The 20,950-nt window shown below is 37.8% G+C and overlaps 2 protein-coding genes across 4 annotated transcripts in view; both read right to left on the minus strand.

Moving 5' to 3' along the window:
- The window catches only part of LOC119808763 (olfactory receptor 18), a 94,438-nt gene that overhangs the window by 46,181 nt on the left and 27,307 nt on the right, over positions 1-20,950 (minus strand). The window lies entirely within an intron of this gene.
- LOC119808764 (olfactory receptor 7D4-like) lies at positions 19,792-20,727 on the minus strand. Its single transcript, XM_038321183.2, has one exon. The coding sequence runs from the start codon at positions 20,725-20,727 to the stop codon at positions 19,792-19,794; it is 936 nt and encodes a 311-aa protein (XP_038177111.2).

Consider the following 20,950-nt stretch of genomic DNA (forward strand, 5'->3'; position numbering starts at 1 on the left):
TAATCTGTGTAGCACCATAAGTGGTGTCCTACCGGGAAAGATTCAGCATGTCTGACCTGATGGCTGACTCCATCACATCTGACCCAGAGAGGAGAGGCATGGCGATTGCCCGAGGCATCTGCCTCACTCCCAGCATCCTGTTCTGTCTACTCCACCCACCTAAATCCTGCCCTATCAAAAAGCCAAGGCAGTTTCTTTATTAACCAATGAGAGTCCTCCATCAAACCACAATGACATGCACCTTTAATCTCAGTAGCCACACTAGTTGCCATAGAAATTGAGTGGTGCATGCCTTTAATTCCAGTGGTGCATGCCTTTAATTCCAGTGGTGCATGCCTTTAATCCCAGTCCCAGGGAGAATTATAAAACGGGCAGAAACAGCTCTCAACACACAGTCTCATTCTGGGATTCCAGGAAGCAGGATTGCCATTTCAAACTAAGGTCGGGGTAAGAGCCAGTGACTGGCTGCTTTGCTTTTCAGACCTTCAGGTTGAACCTCAATTTCTCTCTCTGAGTTTTTATTAATTGTGCTTCTGCTATCTGAAAAAAACAGTCGGTATTCTTAACCACTAAACCATCTCTCCAATACCTAAATGTAATTTTCTTGCTGCTGTTTATATCTGAGATTATATAAAGTAATTTATTTTTAATGAGATTATATTTTTAATTAATTTATTTTTAAATTTCATTTTACATTCCAACCAAAGTTCCTCCTCACCCTACCTCCTACTCCCTTTGCCTTCCTCCAGCCCATCCCCCCATCTATTCCTCTCAACGGGTAAGGGCTCCCATGGGGAGTTGATACAATCTGCCACCTTAAGTTGGGGCAGGACCAAGTCCCTCCACTCTGCATTAAGTCTGAGCATGGCATCCTAACATAGAGAATAGAGGCTAACCAGCTAGCTGATGCACAGATCCTGGTTCTACTGCCATGGGCCCCTCAGATAGTCCAAAGTTCACAACTGTCTCCCACATATGGAGGACCTAGTTTGGTCCCATGGAGGCTCTATAGCTGTCTATTCAGAGTTCGTGAGTTTTCACAGGCTTGGTTCAGCTGTTCATGTAGATTTCTTCATCATCTTGATCTCCATTGTTCATGTATTCCCTCCTCCCTTTCTTTGACTGGATTCCCAGAGTTCAGCCTGGTGCTTGGTTGTGGATCTCTGCATTATGTTCCATCAATTACTGGAAGAAGGCTCTCACTTCTCTGAAGCTGTGGATTATAGTATGGCTATTCTTTGCTTTATATCTAACATCTACTTACAAATGAGTACATATCATGTTTGTGTTTCTGAGTCTGAGTTACCACACTCAGAATTCTTTTTTCTAGTTCAATCCAGTTGCATGCAAATTTCATCATGTCATTATTTTTCACAACTGAGTAAGACTCCATAGTGTTTTCCATATCCATTCTTCAGCTGAGGGGCAGCTAGGTTCTTTCCAGGTTCTGGTATTACAAATAATACTACTATAAATATTGTTGAGCAAGTGTCCTTGTGATATGATTGGGTATCCATTGGTATGTGCCCAAGAGTGATAACACTGAATCTTGAGGTAGATTGATTTCCAAATTTCTGAAAAACCGCCATACTGATTGCCAGAATGACTGTAAATGTTGGCACTCCCACCAGCAGTGGAGGAATGTTCCCCTTACTCCACATCCTTTCCAAATTAGGCTGTCATCAGTGGTTTTGATCTTAGCTATTGTGATAGGTATAAGATGATATCTTAAAGTTGTTTGGATTTGCATTTCCCTTTTGGCTAAGTATGTTGAGCAATTCTTTAAATGTCTTTTGGCCATTTATGTTTTTTGTGTTGAGAATTCTCTGCCTAGCTCTCCACCCCATTTTTTAATTGGATTATTTGGTATTTTGCTGTCTAGGTTCTTGTGTTCTTTACGTATTTTGGAGATCAGCCCTTTGTCAGATGTATGGTTGGTGAAGAACTTTTCTCATTCTGTATGCTGTTATTTTGTATTCTTCACCATGTCCTTTGCCTTACAGAGATTATTAGTTTCAGGAGGTCCCATTTATTGTCAATCTCAGTGTCTGTGCTACTGGTGTTTTATTTAGGAAGTGGCCTCCTGTGCATTCAATTCCAACTTTCTTTTCTATCAGGTTCAATGTAACTGGCTTTATGTTGAGTTTTTTTTTGATGGTGCATGCCTTTACTTTTTATTTAACTTTTTTATTTTTATTGAGCTCTACATTTTTCTCTGCTCCCCTCCCTTTGTCTCCCCTCCCCTTCAACCCTCTCTTAAGGTCCCCATGCTCTCGATTTACTCAGGAGATCTTGTCTTTTTCAAAATATATGTAAAGATTCTTGATCAACTTGGACTTGAATTTTGTACAAGGTGATGAATCTGTAATCTTATACATGTTGACATTCAATTATGCCAGCACCATTTGTTAAAGATGTTTTCCTTTCTCCATTGTATCTTTTTGACTTCATTGTAAAAAATTACATATGCATGGATTAATGTCAGGGGCTTCAATTTAATTCCATTGATACATGTGTCTGTTTTTATGAAAATAGGAAGCTGTCTTTATTACTATAGCTCTATAGTAGAGCTCGAGGTGGAGAAAGGAGATGACTCCAGAAGTTCCTTTATTATACAGAATTATTTCAGCTAACCTGGATTTTTTTATTTTTCCATATGAAGTTGAGTAATGTTTTTTCAAAGATTGTGAAAAACCATGTTGAGATTTTGATGTGGATTGCATTGAATCTGTAGGTTGCTTTTGGTAAGATTGTTATTTTTATTATGTTAATCCTATATATCCAAGACCATGGGAATCTTTCCATTTTCTGATGTCTTCATCAATTTCTTTTTTCAGAAACTTAAAATTCTTGTCATACAGGTCTTTCACTTGTTTGGTTAGAGTTATCCCAAGATATCTTATATTTGTGGCTATTGTAAAGGGTTATTGTTCTCTGATTTCTTTCTCTGCTCATTTTTCATTTGTGTATAGGAGGGCCACTGATTTTTTGAGTAAAACTTGTATTCCACCATATTATTGAAGATGTTTATCAGCTGTAGGAGTTCCTAGGTAGAGATTTTGGGGTCATTTATGTATGCTATCATGTCATCTACAAAAAGTGATAGTTTGACATCTTCCTTTCTAATTTGTATCCCTTTAATTTCTTTTCATTGTCTTATTCCTCTTGCTAGAACTTTGAGTACGATACAGAATAGATATGGAGAGAGTCAACAACATTGTCTTTTTTTTCTCAAAGCTTCCCTCCATTTAATTTGATGCTGGATGTTGGCTTGCTGCAAATTGCTTTTGTTATGTTTACATATGTTTCTTGTATCCTCGATCTCTTCAAAATCTTTATCATGAAGGAGTGTTGGATTTTGTCAAATGTTTTTTCAATATCTAATGAAATGATCATGTGGTTTTTTTTTTTCCTTTTTGGCTTGTTTATATGGTAGATTACATTGATAAATTTCCATATGTTGAACCAATCCTGCATCTCTGATGCTCTTGGATTTGGTTTGCCAGTAATATATTGAGTATTTTTGCTTCTATATTCATAAAGAAGATTGGTCTGTAGTTCTCTATCTTTGCTGCATTTTTGTGTGGTTTGAGAATCAGGGTAACTATAGCCTCATAAAAGGAGTTTTGTTAATGTTTCTTCTGTTTCTATTGTGTGGAACAATTTGAGGAGTATTGGAAACAGCTCTTTTTGACGTCATAGTATAATTCTATGCTGAAGCCATCTGGTCCTGAGCTAATTTTTGGTTGGGAGGCTTTTAATGACTACCTCTATTTCCTTAGGAGTTATAGGTCTATTTAACTTGTTTATCTGTTCTTGATTTGATTTTGGTATGTGGTACCTACCTATTCAAAAAATTGTCCATTTACTTTAAATTTTTTAATTTTGTGAAATATAGGTTTTCAAAGTATGACCTGATGATTCTCTGGATTTCCTCAGTGTTTGTCATTATATCTCCTTTTTCATTTCTGATTTTGTTCATTCATATATTGTCTTTCTGCCTTTTGGTGAGTTTGGATAAGGGTTTGACTATCTTGTTGATTTTCTAAAAGAACTAATTCTTTGGTCATTGACTCTTTGTATTGTTCTCTTTGTTTCTATTTTATTGATTTCAGCACTCAATTTGACTATTTCCTGGCATCTACTCCTGCTGGGTGAGTTTGCTTCTTTTCTTCTAGATCTTTTAGGTGCTCTGTTAATTGAAGATGGAAGTTTCTGTCCCACACAGTCTTATAGCCATTCATCCCAAAGAAAAACAAAGAGGCTTATACTAATTATAAAATGTTTGACATGTTAGCTCAGGCTTATTATTAATTAGCTCTTAGAACTAAAATTAAACCATATTTCTTATCTAGGGTTAGCTACATGCCTTATAATCTTTTACTCAATAAGGCATTCTCATCTTGCTTCCTCTGCCTTTGTCTGGTGACTGCATCTCTACCTTTTCTCTTCCCAGAATTCTTCTAATCTAGTTTCCCCACCTATACTTCCTCCCTGGGCACTGGAAAATTGGTGTTTTATTAATACAATACAAGGGACAAATCTTTTTTTCTCTCATTTTTTATTAAAAATTTCCATCTCCTCCGCTCCTCCTCCCCCTTCCCTCCCCTCCCTTCCACCCATACCCCCACTCCCTCCCTCTCCAGGCCAAAGAGCCATCAGGGTTCCCTTCACTATGTTAAGTCCAAGGTCCTCCCAACTCCCCCTAAGTCCAGGAAGGTGAGCAACCAAACTGACAAGGCTCACAGTGAGCCTGTCCATGCTGTAGAGTTCAAGCTCATCGCTGTTGTCCTTGGTTTCTCAGTCCTCCTCCACCATCAGCCACATTTAGAGAGTCTGGTTTGGTCGCCTGTTCCATCAGTCCCATTCCAACTGGACTTGGTGGTCTTCCGTTAGATCTGTTCCACCGTCTCAATGGGTGAATGCACCCCTCACGGTCCTGACTTCCTTGCTCATGATCTCCCTCCTTTTGCTCCTCATCAGGACCTTGGGAGCTCAGTCCGGTGCTCCCATGTGGGGCTCTGTCATTTTCTCCATCCAATGCCAGGTGAAGGTTCTATGGTGATATGCAAGATATTCATGAGTATGGCAATAGGATCTGGACATTTCTGGCACCCACTCCTCAGCTGCCCAAGGAACTAGTTGGGGGTGTCTTCCTGGACACCTGGGAACCCCTCTAGAGTCAAGTCTCTGCCAACCCTCGAATGGCTCCAAGGGACAAATCTTTACAGTGTACAAGAGCATGATACCACAGCATTTCTCCTTTTTTTCTTTTCAATACAAAAACCCTGAATCTAATTTACTTTGTTTAGCTTTTCTCTGATCATTATCCATAACAACTTGTAACCAACATGCTAAACAAAGAAAAACATCCATAATCCAATTTTGGCGAATGTGGGAATAGTTTTCTAGGCTACTTTCTGCTGATTGGGGCACTGATACTCTTACGGGGACCCAAAGAAAATTTAGGATTATGGTCAAGTCCTGACTGGAGTGTTTGTGAAGCTTGATCACCTCAGCCAACAACCTTGACACTGTGCTGGATGCAGAGAACTCAGAAGAAGCTGCAACAGGGGTGTTCTGAAACATTGGATCATCTGGGCCTTCCATTCCTATTGAAGATTTTTCAGGGAGTCTTCCTTATCAAACTTTATCTTTCTTAGCAAAGAATGAATCCACAGGTGCTCATTTCCTATGGAAACAAAAGCAAAACCTCTTCTCTAAAGTAACTATGCTAGGGCATTTCCCAGCGGTACGTGGTTACCTTGCTTGTCCCTTGTTGATCTGCATTCAATAGTCCAATGCCAGCCTTTGCCACACCCTCTGCATACTCTGAAAGACTGAGACCTTCTGTTTGAATTCTCTCTAGGAAAAAAAAACATTGTTTCTAGGAATGCCTTTTCTATAATCCCTTTTCAAATAACCTTGATTATCACAATTAAAACATCTAACATTCTGATCTTTTTAAACTTTTAGAAATTACATTTATCAGAGTAACATCATAAATACAAGAGCCAATATTATTTATATTTCTAATCCATTCATCTATTGGTACTAATCTTGTCTTTAAATGCCTAATCATCCTTCTGTATTTTGAATTGGTATTTTTAAAAGCCAAAAATTTGTTTAATATTTGTCTGACTTCTGGATCAGATGCTATTCTATTTACAGCTGAATTCAAGTCTTGCAAAAAATCAGTGAAGTCTTCTTTGGGGCCTTGTATAATTTTAGTGAATGACTCAGACCTCTTTCTTGATTCTTCAACCTTTTCAAAGCATGCTTTAAAGCTGCTAAACAACATAGTAGCAAAGTGTGAAAATCAAATTCAATCTGCCTTTGTAATTCAGTATATTGACCTTTATCTATGAACTGATTTGTGGAAACATTAATACCTCTAGCACTATTTCATTGTTCTATAGCCCTAGCTTCCTCTTTCCACTATGTTCACCATTGTAACTGAGGACCAGCCTCCAATATTGCTGTTGCCAGACCATTCCAGTCTTGGAGGATAGTTCTGTTCTGAGATGTCCATAAATTTAATACCTACTTCACAAAGAGTAAATGCATACCACAGGAAATGATTGCTTCTTTAAATCTTCTCAAATCTTGTATTTCAATAGGATTCCATTTAATGTCTTGGGAACATTATGGTTGTCTATCATCACCTGGTAGTTCTTGTATAGTTACTGGACAAACTAAGGTTGGTTTTTAACAACCTTGGGCCATTCTCTTCAGTTTTATCATGCAGTGGCAAGGTAGGCTCTTGTCTAAATTCCTATGTTTGTGTCTGGTATTCTTATTTTCATTTATAAGTCTTTCTAAGGCTTGTTTCTTTTTTATTATTTTATTACTTTAAAAAATACCAATCCAAATTCCTACTCCCTTCCCTCCTCCCACTCCCTCCACACATCCTCCCACGCATCCCCCCTCCAATGCTAAGAGAGGACAAGGCACCCTGCCCTATGGAAAGTCCAAGGCCCTCTCTACTACATCTAAGTTGAACAAGGTATACATCTACATGTAGTAGAGACAAATCTCAGTGCCACTGTAGGTGGACCCTTTGTGTGCCCCAACTGACAACCACATTCAGAGAAATTAGTTTGATACCATGCTCATTCAATCCCAATACAGTTGGAGTTGATGAGCTCCCATTAGCTCAGGCAAACTGTCTCAGTGGGTGAAGCCCTCATGGTCTTGACCTCCTTGCTCATATTCTCACTCCTTCCACTCTTCAACTGGACCTTGAGAGCTCAGTCCAGCACTCCAATGTGGGTCTCTGCCTCTGTTTCCATCTATTGTTTGAAGAAGGTTCTATGGTGATATTTAAGATAATCATCAGTCAGACTACAGGGCAAGGCCAGTCCGGGCACTCTCTCCTCTATTGCTTAGGGTCTTAGTTGGGGTCATCCTTGTGGATTCCTTGAAATTTTTCTAGAGCCAGGTTTCTTGGTAACCCCAAAATGGCTCCCTCAATCAAGATACCTCTTTCCTTGCTCTCATATCTGTCTTTCCTCCATCTCGACTATTCTATTCCCTCAAGTTCTCCTCAACCTTTCCCTTCTCCCCTTCTACCTACACCTGCCCCATGCTCCAAATTTTGTCAGGCAATATTGTCAGTTTCCAATTTCCAGGTGTGTCTATATATGTTTTTCTTTGGGTTTACCTTATTTCTTAGCTTCTCTAGGATCATAAACAATAAGCTCAATGTCCTTTGTTTATGGCTAGTATCCATTTATGAGTGAGTACATACTATATTCATATTTTGGGGTCTGGGTTACCTCACCAGGATAGTGTTTTCTAATTCCATTCATTTGCATGTAAAATTCAAGATGGCATTGTTTTTTACCACTGAGTAGTAATCTAATGTGTAAATGTGCCACACTTTCTTTATCCATTCTTCTGTTGAGGAGCATCTAGGTTGTTTCCAGGTTCTGGCTATTACAAATAATGCTGCTATGAACATATTAAACAGATGCTTTTGTAGTATAATTGAGCATCTTTTGCATATATTCCCAAGTGGTATTGCTGGATCCTGAGGTAGGTTGACTTCCAATTTTCTGAGAAACTGCAACACTGATTTCCAAAGTGGTTGCACAATTTTGCATTCCCACCAGCAATGGATGAGTGTTTCCCTTACTCCACATCCTCTCCAGCATAAGCTATCATTGGTGTTTTTGATCTTAGCTATTCTGATAGGTGTAATATGATATCTCAGATTTGTTTTGATTTGCATTTTCTTGATAGCTAAGAAGTTGAACATGTCCTTAAGTATCTTTTGGCCATTTGAAATTCTTCTGTTGAGAATTCTCTGATTAGTTCAGTACACCATTTTGAATTGGGTTATTTAGAATTTTAATGTCTAATTTCTTGAGTTCTTTATATATTTTGGAGAACAGTCTTTTGTCTGATGTGGGGTTTGTGAAGATCTTCTCCCATTTAGTAGGTTGCCTTTTTGTCTTATTAACTGTGTCCTTTGCTTTACAGAAGGTTCTCATTTTTAGGAGGTCTTATTTATTTATTGTTGCTCTTATTTTCTGTGCTACTGGGGTCATATCTAGGAAGTGGTCTCCTGTGCCCATGCATTGGAGGCTACATAGCACTTTCTATCAGGTTCAGTGTGGTCAGATTTATATTGAGGTCTTTAATCCATTTGGACTTGTTTTGTGCATGGCAATAGATATGGATCTATTTTCATTCTTCTACAGGTTGACATCCAGTTATGCAAGCACCATTTGTTGAAGATGCTTTCTTTTTTCCATTGTATAACTCTAGCTTTTTTGTCAAAAATCGGGTGTTTCTAGGTGTGTGGATTAATATCTGCATCTTTAATTCAATTCCATTGCTCAACATCTCTGTTTTATGCAATTCATAAGCTGTTTTCATTACTGTGGCTCTGTAATAGAGCTTGATGTCAGGGATGGTAATGCCTATGGAAGTTCCTTTATTGTATAGGATTGTTTTGTCTATATTGGGGTTTTTTTTGTCTTTCCATATAAAGTTGATTATTTTTCTTTCAAGGTCTATGAAGAATTATGTTGGTATTTTGATAGGGATTGCATTGAATCTATAGATTGCTTTTGGTGGGATTGCCATTTTTACCATGTTGATCCTTCTTATCCAAGAGCTTAGGAGATCCTTCCATTTTCTGGTGTCTTCATTAATATTTTTCCTCAAAGACCCAAAGTTTTTGTCAAATAGGTCTTTCACTTCCTTGGTTAGTGTTACCCTAACATATTGTATGTTATTTGTGGCTATTATGAAAGGTGATGTTTCTCTGATTTCCCTCTCAGCTTCTTTATCTTTCATGTATAGGAGGGCTACTGATTTTTTTTAGTTGATCTTGTATCCTGCCACATCACTGAAGGTATTTATCAGCCTAAGAGTTCTCTGGCAGAGTTTTTGGGGTCACTTATGTACATGATTATATCATCTATGAAAAATGAAAGTTTGACTTCTTCCTTTCTGATTTGAATTCCCTTGATCTCCTTATGTTGTCTTATTGCTATTGCTAGAACTTCAAACACTATGTTAAAGAGATATGGAGGGAGTGGACAGCCTGTCTTGTTCCTAATTTTAGTGAAATTGCTTTCAGTTTCTCTCCATTTAATTTGATGTTAGCTGTTGGCTTGCTGCATATTGCTTTTATTATATTTAGATATGATCCTTGTATCCCCAATCTCTGTAAGACTTTTATCATGAAGGGGTGTTGGGTTTTGTCAATTACTTTTTTAGCATCTAATAAAATGATCATATGGTTTTTTCTTTCAGTTTATTTATATGATGAATTACATTGATAGATTTTCATATGTATCCTGCCCTGTATCTCTGAGCTAAAGCCTACTTGATCATGATGGATGATTTTTGATGTGTTCTTGGTTTCAGTTGGACAGTATTTTATTGAGAATGTTTGCATCGATGTTCATGAGTGAGATTGGTGTGTAATTCTCTTTCTTGTTTGAGTCTTTGTGCTGTTTTGGTAATAGTAACTGTAGCCTTATAAAAAGAGTTTGGCAATGACCCTTCTGTTCCTATTATGTGGAGCACTTTAAGAAGTATAGGTATTAACTCTTCTTGGAAGTTCTGCTATAATTCTGCACTAAAACGATCCAGCCCCGGAGTTTATTTTGGTTGGGAGGTTTTTGATGACAGCTTCAATTTCCTTACAGCTTATATGTCTATTTAAATTGCTCACCTAGTCTTCATTTAACTTTGGTATGTGGTATCTACCTAAAAAATTGTCCACTTCTTTTACATTTTCCAGTTTTGTGGAGTATAGATTCTCGTAGTAAGACCTAATGATTCTCTGAATTTTCTTACTGTCTGTTGTTGCCCTTTTCATTTCAGATTTTGTTAATTTGGATGTTCTCACTCTGCCTTTTGATAAGTTTGGATAAGGGTTTGTCAGCCTTTTTGACTTTCTCAAAGAACCAGCTCTTTGTTTCATTGATTCTTTGGATTGTTTTCTGTGTTTTGATTTTGTTGATTTCAGTCCTCAGTTTGGTTATTTTCAGTCTTCTACTCCTCCTCGGTGAGTCTACTTCTTTTTTTTTTCTAGAGCTTTCAGGTGTGCTGTTAAATCTCTAATGTGAGCTTTCTCCGTTTTTTTTTTTAATGTGGGCACTTAATGCTATGAACTTTCCTCTTGTCACTGTTTTCATAGAGGCCCATAGGTTTGGATATGTTGTGCCTTCATTTTCATTCTATTCAAGAAAGACTTTAATTTCCTTATTTATTTCCTCCTTTGCCCATGGGTGGTTCAGTAGTTGACTATTAAGTTTCCATGAGTTTGTAGGCTTTCTGGGGGTACTATTGTTGTTAAATTCTAACTTTACTCCATGGTGATCCTATAGGACACAGGGGGCTACTCCAATTTTTTTGTATCTGTGGATGTTTGCTTTGTTACTGAGTATATGATCAATTTTAGAGAAGGTTCCATAAGGTGCTGAGAAGACTGTATTTTCTTTTCTGTTTGGGTGAAGGTTCCATGAAGGGCTGAGAAGAACTAAATTCTTTTCTGTTTGGATGGAATGTTCTATAGGTGTCTGAGTCCATTTGATTCATTATGTCTGTTAGTTCTCTTATTTCTCTGTTAAGTTTCTGTCTGGTTGAACTGTCCATCAGTGAGAGAGGAGTGTTAAAATCTCCTACTATTAGTGTGTGGGGTTTGATGTGCAATTTAAGTTTTAGTAATTTTTTTTTTACATATGTGTGTGCTCTTATATTAGGGGCATAGATATTCAGGATTGAGGCTTCATCTTGATGAATTGATCCTGTTATGAGTATAAAGTGTCCTTCTCCATCTCTTCTGACTGATTTTAGATTGAAATCAATTTTGTTAGATATTAGTATAGCCACACCTGCTTGTTTCTTAGGTCCATTTGATTGGAAAACCTTTTCCCAACCCTTTACATTGAGGTAGTGTTTGTCTTTGAGGTTGAAGTGTGGTTTTTTGAGTTTTGAGGGGGGTTTTTGATTTTTCAAGACAGGCTATCTCTGTGGCTTTGGAGCCTGTCCTGAAACTAGCTCTTGTAGACCAGGCTGGCCTCAACCTCACAGAAATCCACCTGCCTCTGCCTCCTGAGTGCTGGGATTAAAGGCATGAGCCACCACTGCCCGGCTCACGTGTGTTTCCTGTAAACAGCAGAATGCTGGATCCTGTTTTCATATCCATTCTCTTAACCTGTGTCTTTTTATATGTGGATTGAGTCCATTGATATTAAGCAATATTAATGGCCTGTGGTTGTTATCTTTCATTCAAAATGGCAAAGATGTCTAACAAGTAAGTTATTTTCTGAAATTCACTTTTATTTCTGAACCGTGTTTCAAACTGTGGTCTTGCTTTTTGATTTAAAAATGTCTTCAGTTCGTTACAAAGCCAAAAAGATGTTTTTAAACTTTTCCTCTTGACAACTATCTCACTTCACTGTGAAATAGCAGAGCTTTGTAACTCTTGTGGCATGTCTTCATTGCTAATATTTACCTATGAATTATACAGTGACTTCTCATGACTTGGTGATCGTTCAGTACCAAATGTGGAAATCCAGATCCACATTTAGTATAGCTGGAGCACCATCTTGCAAACATCACAAACCTTGTCCCAAGAGAGTGTAAACCATGTCAAAGTCATCAGTTGTTCTTTCAAGAAAGAATAACTTTCTTGCAAAAAAGAAACTCATCTTTAAAGTCACTATACCTAATATACTTCACATAAACCAGCAACTGTGGACAATGTGCAACATCTGTAGACTCATCAGACTTGATACTAAATATTGAAAGTGGAGCAAATTTAATTTCCTGGATTACCTAACCAAGAATATAAGCAGATATGTCATTTATTCTTCTGTGGACAGTGTTATTAGTTAAGGAAATTGCACTCAGTTGCATAACAAATTCATCTCTGATCATAACTCAATGTTTTTGGTCACTGGCAAAGTAAATCTTCAGCATTGATGTGAAGGTTCATAGATCTGGGGACATTGAGTGCCACCAAATATGAAGTTTCAACAGCTGCTACTATTTTGCTTGTGGTACTTGCCACTGGTATCAAGTTTGGCTTTCTTGACCCTATCAGCTTTCCTTCTAAAATAGTTGGTATCCTTACTGGCAAAGCTCAGATACTTGCTATCAAAGTGGTATTTTAGTGTATTTGGTTTCATAGATTCAGCTGATAGAACTTCACAACAAATAACACGTTGTAGTTTCTGCTATAACTACTGATGTAAAACCATACTGAAAAAAATCACCACAATTTTTTCTTTTCTAAATTTTCTTCTCTATATGATCCATTGTCATGGATAGTTTTTCTAATGAAAATAATGTAGAGCAATAGCTTTAATAATAAAAAAGATGATGCATGGCAGAGTTTGGTCAATACAGATCATTAAAGTTTCTATGATTTATGACTGTCTCTCTTTTACATACCTGCTACCATCACAAGGGAGCAGGATTCACACCAGTCATGGCTGAGTGTAAGAAGAATGATCAGCATCCAGATTAGGTGCCCATGGTTCAGATTTTCTTTTCTCACTAGTTGATGGCTTTACAGTACATGATTTTGCATTTATTTGGTAATTATAACTCATGAAGTAGAGCAAGATTAATAAAAACCCAGAGGCAGAAATTGGGGTTCAGCCTGAAGGTCAGAAAAGCAAAACAGCCAGCCAGTGACTCTTACCTCTACCTCAATCTGAAATGGCAATCCTGCTCCCAAGTAATCTCAGAATGAGACTGTGTATGAGAGATGTCTCCTCCAGCTATTCTTCTCCAGTGCTGGAATTAAAGGAATTCATCACTACTGCCTGGTGTGGAAGAATTGTCTGTATTCTGTCAGTCATGTTTTAAATAAACGCTGATTGGCCAGGCAGGAGGTATAGGCAGGAAAACCAGACAGGAAGGAGAAAATGATGTAATGAGAACAGGAGAACTCTGGGAAGGAGGAAGTTGATTCCTCCCACTCCTGCCCAGATCACCGAAGCAGCAGGATGTGATCTGCACCACTGAAAAAAGGTACTGAGCCACATGGCTAACATAGATCAGAAAAATGGGTTGATCAAGATGTGAGAGTTAGCCAGTGAGAGGCTAGAGCTAATGGGCCAATCAGCTTTGTAACTTATAGAGATCTCTGTGTTGTTTCTTTGGGGAATGCCAGCTGTGGGGTACAGGGCAGGACAGAAACCCCAACAAGCAGGCCTGGCTTCCATTCATTGTTACAACTGCCCAGTTTCTATGACAAAATAGTTTGACTACTGGGATTGAACTGTGTCATCACTGCCTGGTCTGTAAGACTGATCAGTACAGCTGCTTTACTCTCTGAACTTCAGGTAAGCTTTATTTACTAAAATACAAATGAACTATCTCTACAATGAAGTGACAGTTTGCCTCTAGTATTGCTGCTTTCAACACAGTAGCTGTTCTCTACACATGTGTGACTGGTCCTCATAAACACATTATGGCACCAGTCATGTCACATAAGCCTGTATTTGTTCTGGACATATGTGATGGGGTTGGCTCAGTGTGGCATCATGCCCAATACTCAATTATGGGCATATTTGCATGTGGGTGCACCACCTGGAGACTAATAGAGGAGCAGCATCTCATTTCCTAAGACCATCAGAAATATATGTTTTCCAGTATTCTTAGAGGACTCCTATGAAAAAGGGTCATTTGAACCCCAAAGGGATCAAGACCCATGGGCTCTAGATTATGACAAGTTGATATAAAATGACTAGTACTAGGTAACTTTCACCTTCTTCTGTGTTCACATGTACCCAAACTCATGTGCATATTCATACACATGCACACATAATTTTTTATCTTTTTTAAAATAAGTCATCAGATGTCTCAATATGCCTAACATCTGCACAAGATAACATAGGCTTGATGTTCAAGAAAGCTAAAGTGTCTAAACAGCTGATACATAGATTATTATATCGTTGCAATAATGTACTTATCTATCCTTTTAATCTAATGCCATTTGTGCTCACAATAAATTTGTAGAAAACTATAACAAGTCTTCTTCTGTCCCACCAGCCAGCTCCCAAATAATGATATGGAGCCTTATTAATTTCAAAAGCTCAGCTTATAGCTTAGCCTTGTCTCATCAAGCTCTTATAACTTAAATTAACCCATTTATATTAACCCACATTCTGCCATATGGCATTCCCTTTCTTCCATCTTGAACCTTCTGTTTTCTCTCTGTGTCTCCTGATGTCTCCTTTTCACCTAGATTCCTCCTCTTCCTCTCTCTTCCAGAAATCCTGTCTATACCCCTGCCCAGATATTGGCCATTTAGCTTTTTATTACACCAATAACAGAAATACACTTTCACACAGGGTACAAACACCTGCACTTCCCCCTTTTGTCTAAATTATAAAAAAGGTTTTAACTCTTTTTTTTCTTTTTTTTTTTCTTGAGACAGGGTTTCTCTGTAGTTTCTAGAGCCTGTCCTGGAACTAGCTCTTGTAGACCAGGTTGGCCTCGAACTCAGAGATCTACCTGTCTCTGCCTCCCGAGTGCTGGGATTAAAGGCGTGCGCCACCACCGCCCGGCTAAAAAGGTTTTAACTCTAACATAGTAAAACTATATACAAGAAGGACAATATCAAGTAAGAATTACATTCACAATGTTCAGTCCACATATTTGTACATCTTATGACATATAACATCTTATGACATATATATATATATATATATTTCATAGTTTCATTTTGTGCCACCAGGGAAGAAGAGGAATATGTGTACATTTAGTTCATTTCTGCACTGCTGCAGTTCCTAATGCCACTCATCTTGTGGACAAGTAGATACCTCCAGTGCATACACCTGAATAACCACTTCTGGTTCCAACCACTGTCCAGTACAGAACATGATTCTTCTAATGGTGTTCTGGCTGGTTTTATGACAAATTGATACAAACCAGAGTCATTTTAGAAGAGATAACCTTAGTTGAGAAAATTTCATCAAATTGGCCTGTAGGCAAGCTCCTGATGCATTTCTTGATTGGTGATTGGTGTGGGAGGGCCCAGCTCTCTGTGACTAGTGTCAACCGGAGCTAGTAGTTCTTGATACTGAAAGACCTAATTTCTAGGATTCAGGGAAGGATCCCCCAGACTCAATAAGCCACACTAATGGATGCAAACAGCAAGAGGATTCTTTAATGTCGAAGGCACCAACAGGGGACTCACTCCTCCAGTGAGACTGAGCCCCTTGGTATTTCTCCAGCAAGTATTTATAGGGTCTCAGGGTTACATAACAGGGAAACACAGCAACAGCATATCATTAGTCAACTCAAATTAACATATAGGGGTCAACATTAGGACGAAAATAAGTCTAACAGGATAAAAACAAATCAGGGCAAAAAGCAAGTCTAACAGGATAAACACAAGTCTAACAAAACAAATCAGGACAAAAACAAGTCTAAATTAAACCAGTTTTCAGCCAGCCAGTTTTTGCCTCCCTGAGCTTTGATACACAAAGGACTGGGTGTTTTTCTCAAGGCTGCTCCTGCTGCCCACAGATATCCTGTTTTTGGCCCCTTGGCAGGTGTAGCCAGTCTCAAGACTACTTTTGCTGCCCATAGGTATCCTGTTTTTACCTGACCTAGTTGATCACAAAAACATCTTAAGATGGAGACTAGGGTTGGGGTCTTTCAATACTAAAAGAAATCAGGTAAACATATCAGTGCTCTCCCACAATGAAATGCTCACCTACTCAAATCAGTACTCAAACAGTTTCTAGATCTATTAAACATTTGTGTTTTTAAAAAAAACAGAAGAGCATTGCAGAAAAGCTAAAATTTGCTATGAAACAGGGATTAAGGGATTGCAGGGAGATCAGTCCCAAAGGATAGATCTATAACACAATTCCAGGACATAAGTCCCAAAGGAAAAAGAACAGAATGTAAAAAGACAGTGAGAGCCAGGGGATACATCTATAACACAATTCCAGGACATAAGTCCCAAAGGAACAAGAACAGAAGGTAAAAAGACAGTGAGACCCTGGAGACCAGGAAATCTGCTATGAGATGGTGACTCCTAGGAATGACAGAAAAGCTACATGGTTGATACCCTAGTCATTTGACTGCTTACACAATACATGACCAGTAACAACACATATGCTAACACACATGAGAGAAATATCACAAAGCTCTAGCTCTAGACAAAAAAACTAAAAGCAAAAGGCCCATAGTTTTAGCTATCCCTCCCTGTATTTGCTCCCTTACTCACCTCTTGGCTTCCTCTTCCCATTTGATCCTCTTTTTTCAGTACCTTCTATCCATTCATAGCTATCTTTTTCCCCATTCTAAGGAGATCAATCCCTCCTCTATACTTTCTTACTCTAAACCTGCCCTCTGTGGCTGTATGCATTGTAGATTATTAATGTTTTAACTAATGACAAGAAGAAAGAGACCATTGTCAAGTTATTATATTGGAATTGCCATAAACTCAAATTGAGAAGACATGAGTTAGCTAGCCAGGATCTTATTCTCAGTGAGAACGTTGTACAAAGTATGACATCCCCATGGATATTTTTTCTAATGTAAAAATAAAGGAGTAGTAAAATTGAGAAAAGATACCATTGGAAAATGTTTCTTTCCAATAATAATGTTTATAAAAATGAAGAACATGGTGAACAATCCAATAGAAGTCTTCTGTAGGTAATAGAAGATTTAAGTCAAATCTGCAAATCAAACCAAATCGCGATTCCCATTTTGACACAACATGAGTAGAAAGACAATAAGACTTACTTTTAAAAACTGAGCAGACGACAGTGTTCCGTAAGTTCTTCAAGCAGTCACATAGCAAAGATTCCATGTTGATTATCATGTCTTGGTGAGTTTCACCAAGTTATCATGTCTTGGTGAGCTCTTACGTTATCATCAGATAATACATGACTAATTGTATAGGAGTATACAGTGAACATATCTTGGTTTTATGACAGTTCATCTCTCATGTGATTAATAACCTTTTGTTAGTCTCATCTCACACTATGAACTCCTATGTTGTTTATTGATGGGATACACTTCAAACTTCTCCCAATATCCTGCAATTTTGTCTTCTTAAAGTATTCCTGTAGCTACTGTATAAATTTGGTGCGGTGATTGTCATAGATAACACATTGGCTTAACTGGACATTTGACACAGGAAACAATGCTATAAAAATGCTTTCTGAGAAATGCTGAAGACTGCATTAACATTTATGTGAAATTTGTATAGGTACTTTGTCTATAATATTTTAATATGCAATCTTCATGCTTTTCAGGAATTCAGAAACTGAAAGAAATGGAATTATATAGAAAGACTAAGAAATTCTTCCTAGTGACTCTAAAATGACTTTACAGAATCATGGGTTCATTTATCTTTATCAAATTATCCTTGTTAGTTATACAATACTGAGTGCCTAATAAACTAAAATTAACCACCAAAAATCAAATCTAAAGGCAACTAATAAGTACTGAGAGGGGGACTGGGACTCTCCTAGGAATTATCCCCCTCTAATTAGTTATCCAATACAAAGTGATCAAAACTGAAATCATATGCAGACAAACCACACCAAACTAACTGAGAGCAGGCTGAACTCTGTGTGTGTGTGTGTGTGTGTGTGTGTGTGTGTGTGTGTGTGTGTGTGTAGCAATAACAATCAAAGAAAAAGAAGACAAGAATTTGAAAGGGATTCGGGGAGTGCATGGAACAGCTTGGTGATAAAGGATATGGGAGGGATTGGAGGGAGGAGAGTGATGTAATTAGTTTTAAAATTTGTAATACAAATCAATAAATACATAACAAAAAGGAAATCAGGCTGAGCCAGCTATAAGGAGAAAGCAAGTAAGCAGCACCCGTTCATGACTCTTAGAGTTAGTTCCTTCCTCCAGCTTTCTACTCTGATTTATCGGGCTGAAGGACTGTGAACTATAACCCTAAGAAAGATGGGCTTAAATTTTCATGGTAATTTCCCAGAGTCATTCTTCAAAACATAATCTTAATAGGGCAGTTTTATATTTCTTTTTAACCTAACCATATGGCCATAATATGGGCAACTCCCTTGCATTGGTAAAAATTCAAACAAATTGGGAAATAGAATGCACTTTATCTCACTGAAGTGATTGTTTTTATCTTCTTCAATAAGAACAGAACCCTTCTATCCATTCATGGTAGTATTGTCATCCAAAAGCAAAGCAGTTCTTTACAGGTGAGCTGAGAATCATCCACAAAATATTATACAAGCAGTAGCAATGGAATTAAACCGATGCTTGGGTACTTCTAAGTAGTCACATGCACATCTGCAGTAATATCTTGTGTAAATCATTTCCATTTTATTATAGAGATTTTCTAAGTGCTACCCTCCCTGATAAGGTATATCTCTGACACTGCCTTGAAAAATTGTAGACATTTCCAATTTTAAGATTATTTTATACCCTTTAGTTATAGGGGATAATATATTCATAAAGTTATAGCAAATCTCTTAGATTAAATACTTCATATGCAATAAAAATTCATTCCTCACAATTCTGAAGATTGGAAAATTTAAAATTAAGAAATGATAGATTTGGTGTCAATTGAGGGCCAATTTTCTGGCTCATAAATGGTACCTTCTTATTATGTTCTTTTGTAGAGAAGAGGCAAGATAGCTCCCTAGGACCTTTTGTTTCTATAAGAAGCTTTATTTCTGTGGGTACCATCAGGAATAAATCTAATTGCTTTCAAATTCCTCCCTTTTAATAAAATCACTTTGGTTATATTGTTTTAACGTACAAGTCAGGGGTACAAAAATGCTCAGATCATAGATCATTTCACTATGTAATAGCAAGGTTGGAAATTTTCAGGTCTAAAATCTCAGCAGTGATTTCTGAGTGGTGCCTACAATCTTTCATGGTAATTTTCAGCCTGTACAGAGAGATACTGTCTACTATTAACATACATTCTAGCATGTGCCTAATTAATGAAGCATTTATAGACACAAATATTGAATACTATACATGGACTTAAGTTCTATAAATGAGCTATTTCATAACTTTTGTCAAACAATTCACGAGTAGGTATTTTAAAGGTTGTTTTGACTTCCAAAAATGTAAACATTATACTGAAATGAAGAAATGTGTCACAAAAAAGAAGGGAGAAGGATAAAACTGAAGGTAACAAAGGAGGCATCACATAAGTTTCAGATAGAGTACTCACAGTATAATTTTATCAAAATAGAGGAACAAACTGAATAGAAATTCTACATGATTAATAAGCAGAATTTCTTTAGCCTACTGCTTTACTTCTATCAGCTCAGAAACCTAAAACCAGTGACCTTATCACATAACAAAAAGGATTCTCCCAAGTGTTTGTAAGGCCTTCTTAATGTCTTTGTTTCTCAAGCTGTAGATGAAAGGGTTCAGCATGGGTGTGACCACTGTATACATTACTGAGGCCACCATGCCCTTCCAAGAAAAGGAAGTTTCATCAGAACTAAGGTACACACCAAGACCTGTCCCGTAGAATAATGAAACCACTGAGAGATGAGAACCACAAGTGGAAAATGCCTTATATTTTCCTTCTGATGATGGAATTTGAAAAATGGAGGAAACAATTTGAGAGTAGGAATAAAGGATCCCTGAAAAAGGAACAAAGCCAAGAATACATGTCACAATATAAAGAAGGATATGGTTGAGAAGTGTGTCTGAACAGGCTACAGTGAGGGCCTGAGCAAGTTCACAGTAAAAGTGTTTAATTATCTGATTCGTGCAGAAGGATAATCGCAGCATCAACAGACTCTGGATCAGAGAGTATAGGCAGCTGATGAACCAGGACACAAGAACCAGCAGGCCACACAGTTGGGGGTTCATGATTACTGGGTAGTGAAGAGGGTGGCAGATGGCCACAAATCTGTCATAAGCCATCAGAGTGAGAAGAAATGTGTCCATGCCTCCAAAGACCATGAAAAAATACATTTGGGTGATGCATCCTGCATAGGTGATGGACTTGCTCTGTGTTTGAATGTTCACCAACATCTTTGGGATGGTTGTAGAGATGAAACAAATGTCAGAAAAGGACAGGTTGGAGAGGAAGAAGTACATGGGGGTATGCAGGTGGGAGTCAGAGCTGACCGCCAGAATGATGAGCAGGTTCCCAAGCACAGCAACCACAAACATGAGTAGAAACAGTCCAAATAGCAAGGGTTGATACTCTGCATCTTCGGAAAACCCCAACAGTAAAAATTCTAAAATACGTGTTTGGTTTTCTGTATTCATGTTGTTGACGTATGGGAGAAAAAGAATGGGAAACATATACCACACAGTCTCTAAATTCTGTCTTTTTATTTACTGGGATGTAAGACAGAATAAATCTACAAAGTTAAACCAGATGAAGACCAGAGAACCTTCAGATTTTTCAAGCCACAATAGTGGATCCACTCTGACCTCCAATCTCATTTTCAACACTTTTCAGTGATTACATTAAATTCTGATCATTCAG

This window comes from Arvicola amphibius, chromosome 3, assembly GCF_903992535.2.
Source record: "Arvicola amphibius chromosome 3, mArvAmp1.2, whole genome shotgun sequence".
Taxonomy (NCBI): Eukaryota; Metazoa; Chordata; class Mammalia; order Rodentia; family Cricetidae; genus Arvicola; species Arvicola amphibius.

Bases quoted from the DNA above. Each gene is read 5' to 3' on its own strand.
- LOC119808764 (XM_038321183.2), bottom strand. From the start codon at position 20,727: ATGAATACAGAAAACCAAACACGTATTTTAGAATTTTTACTGTTGGGG.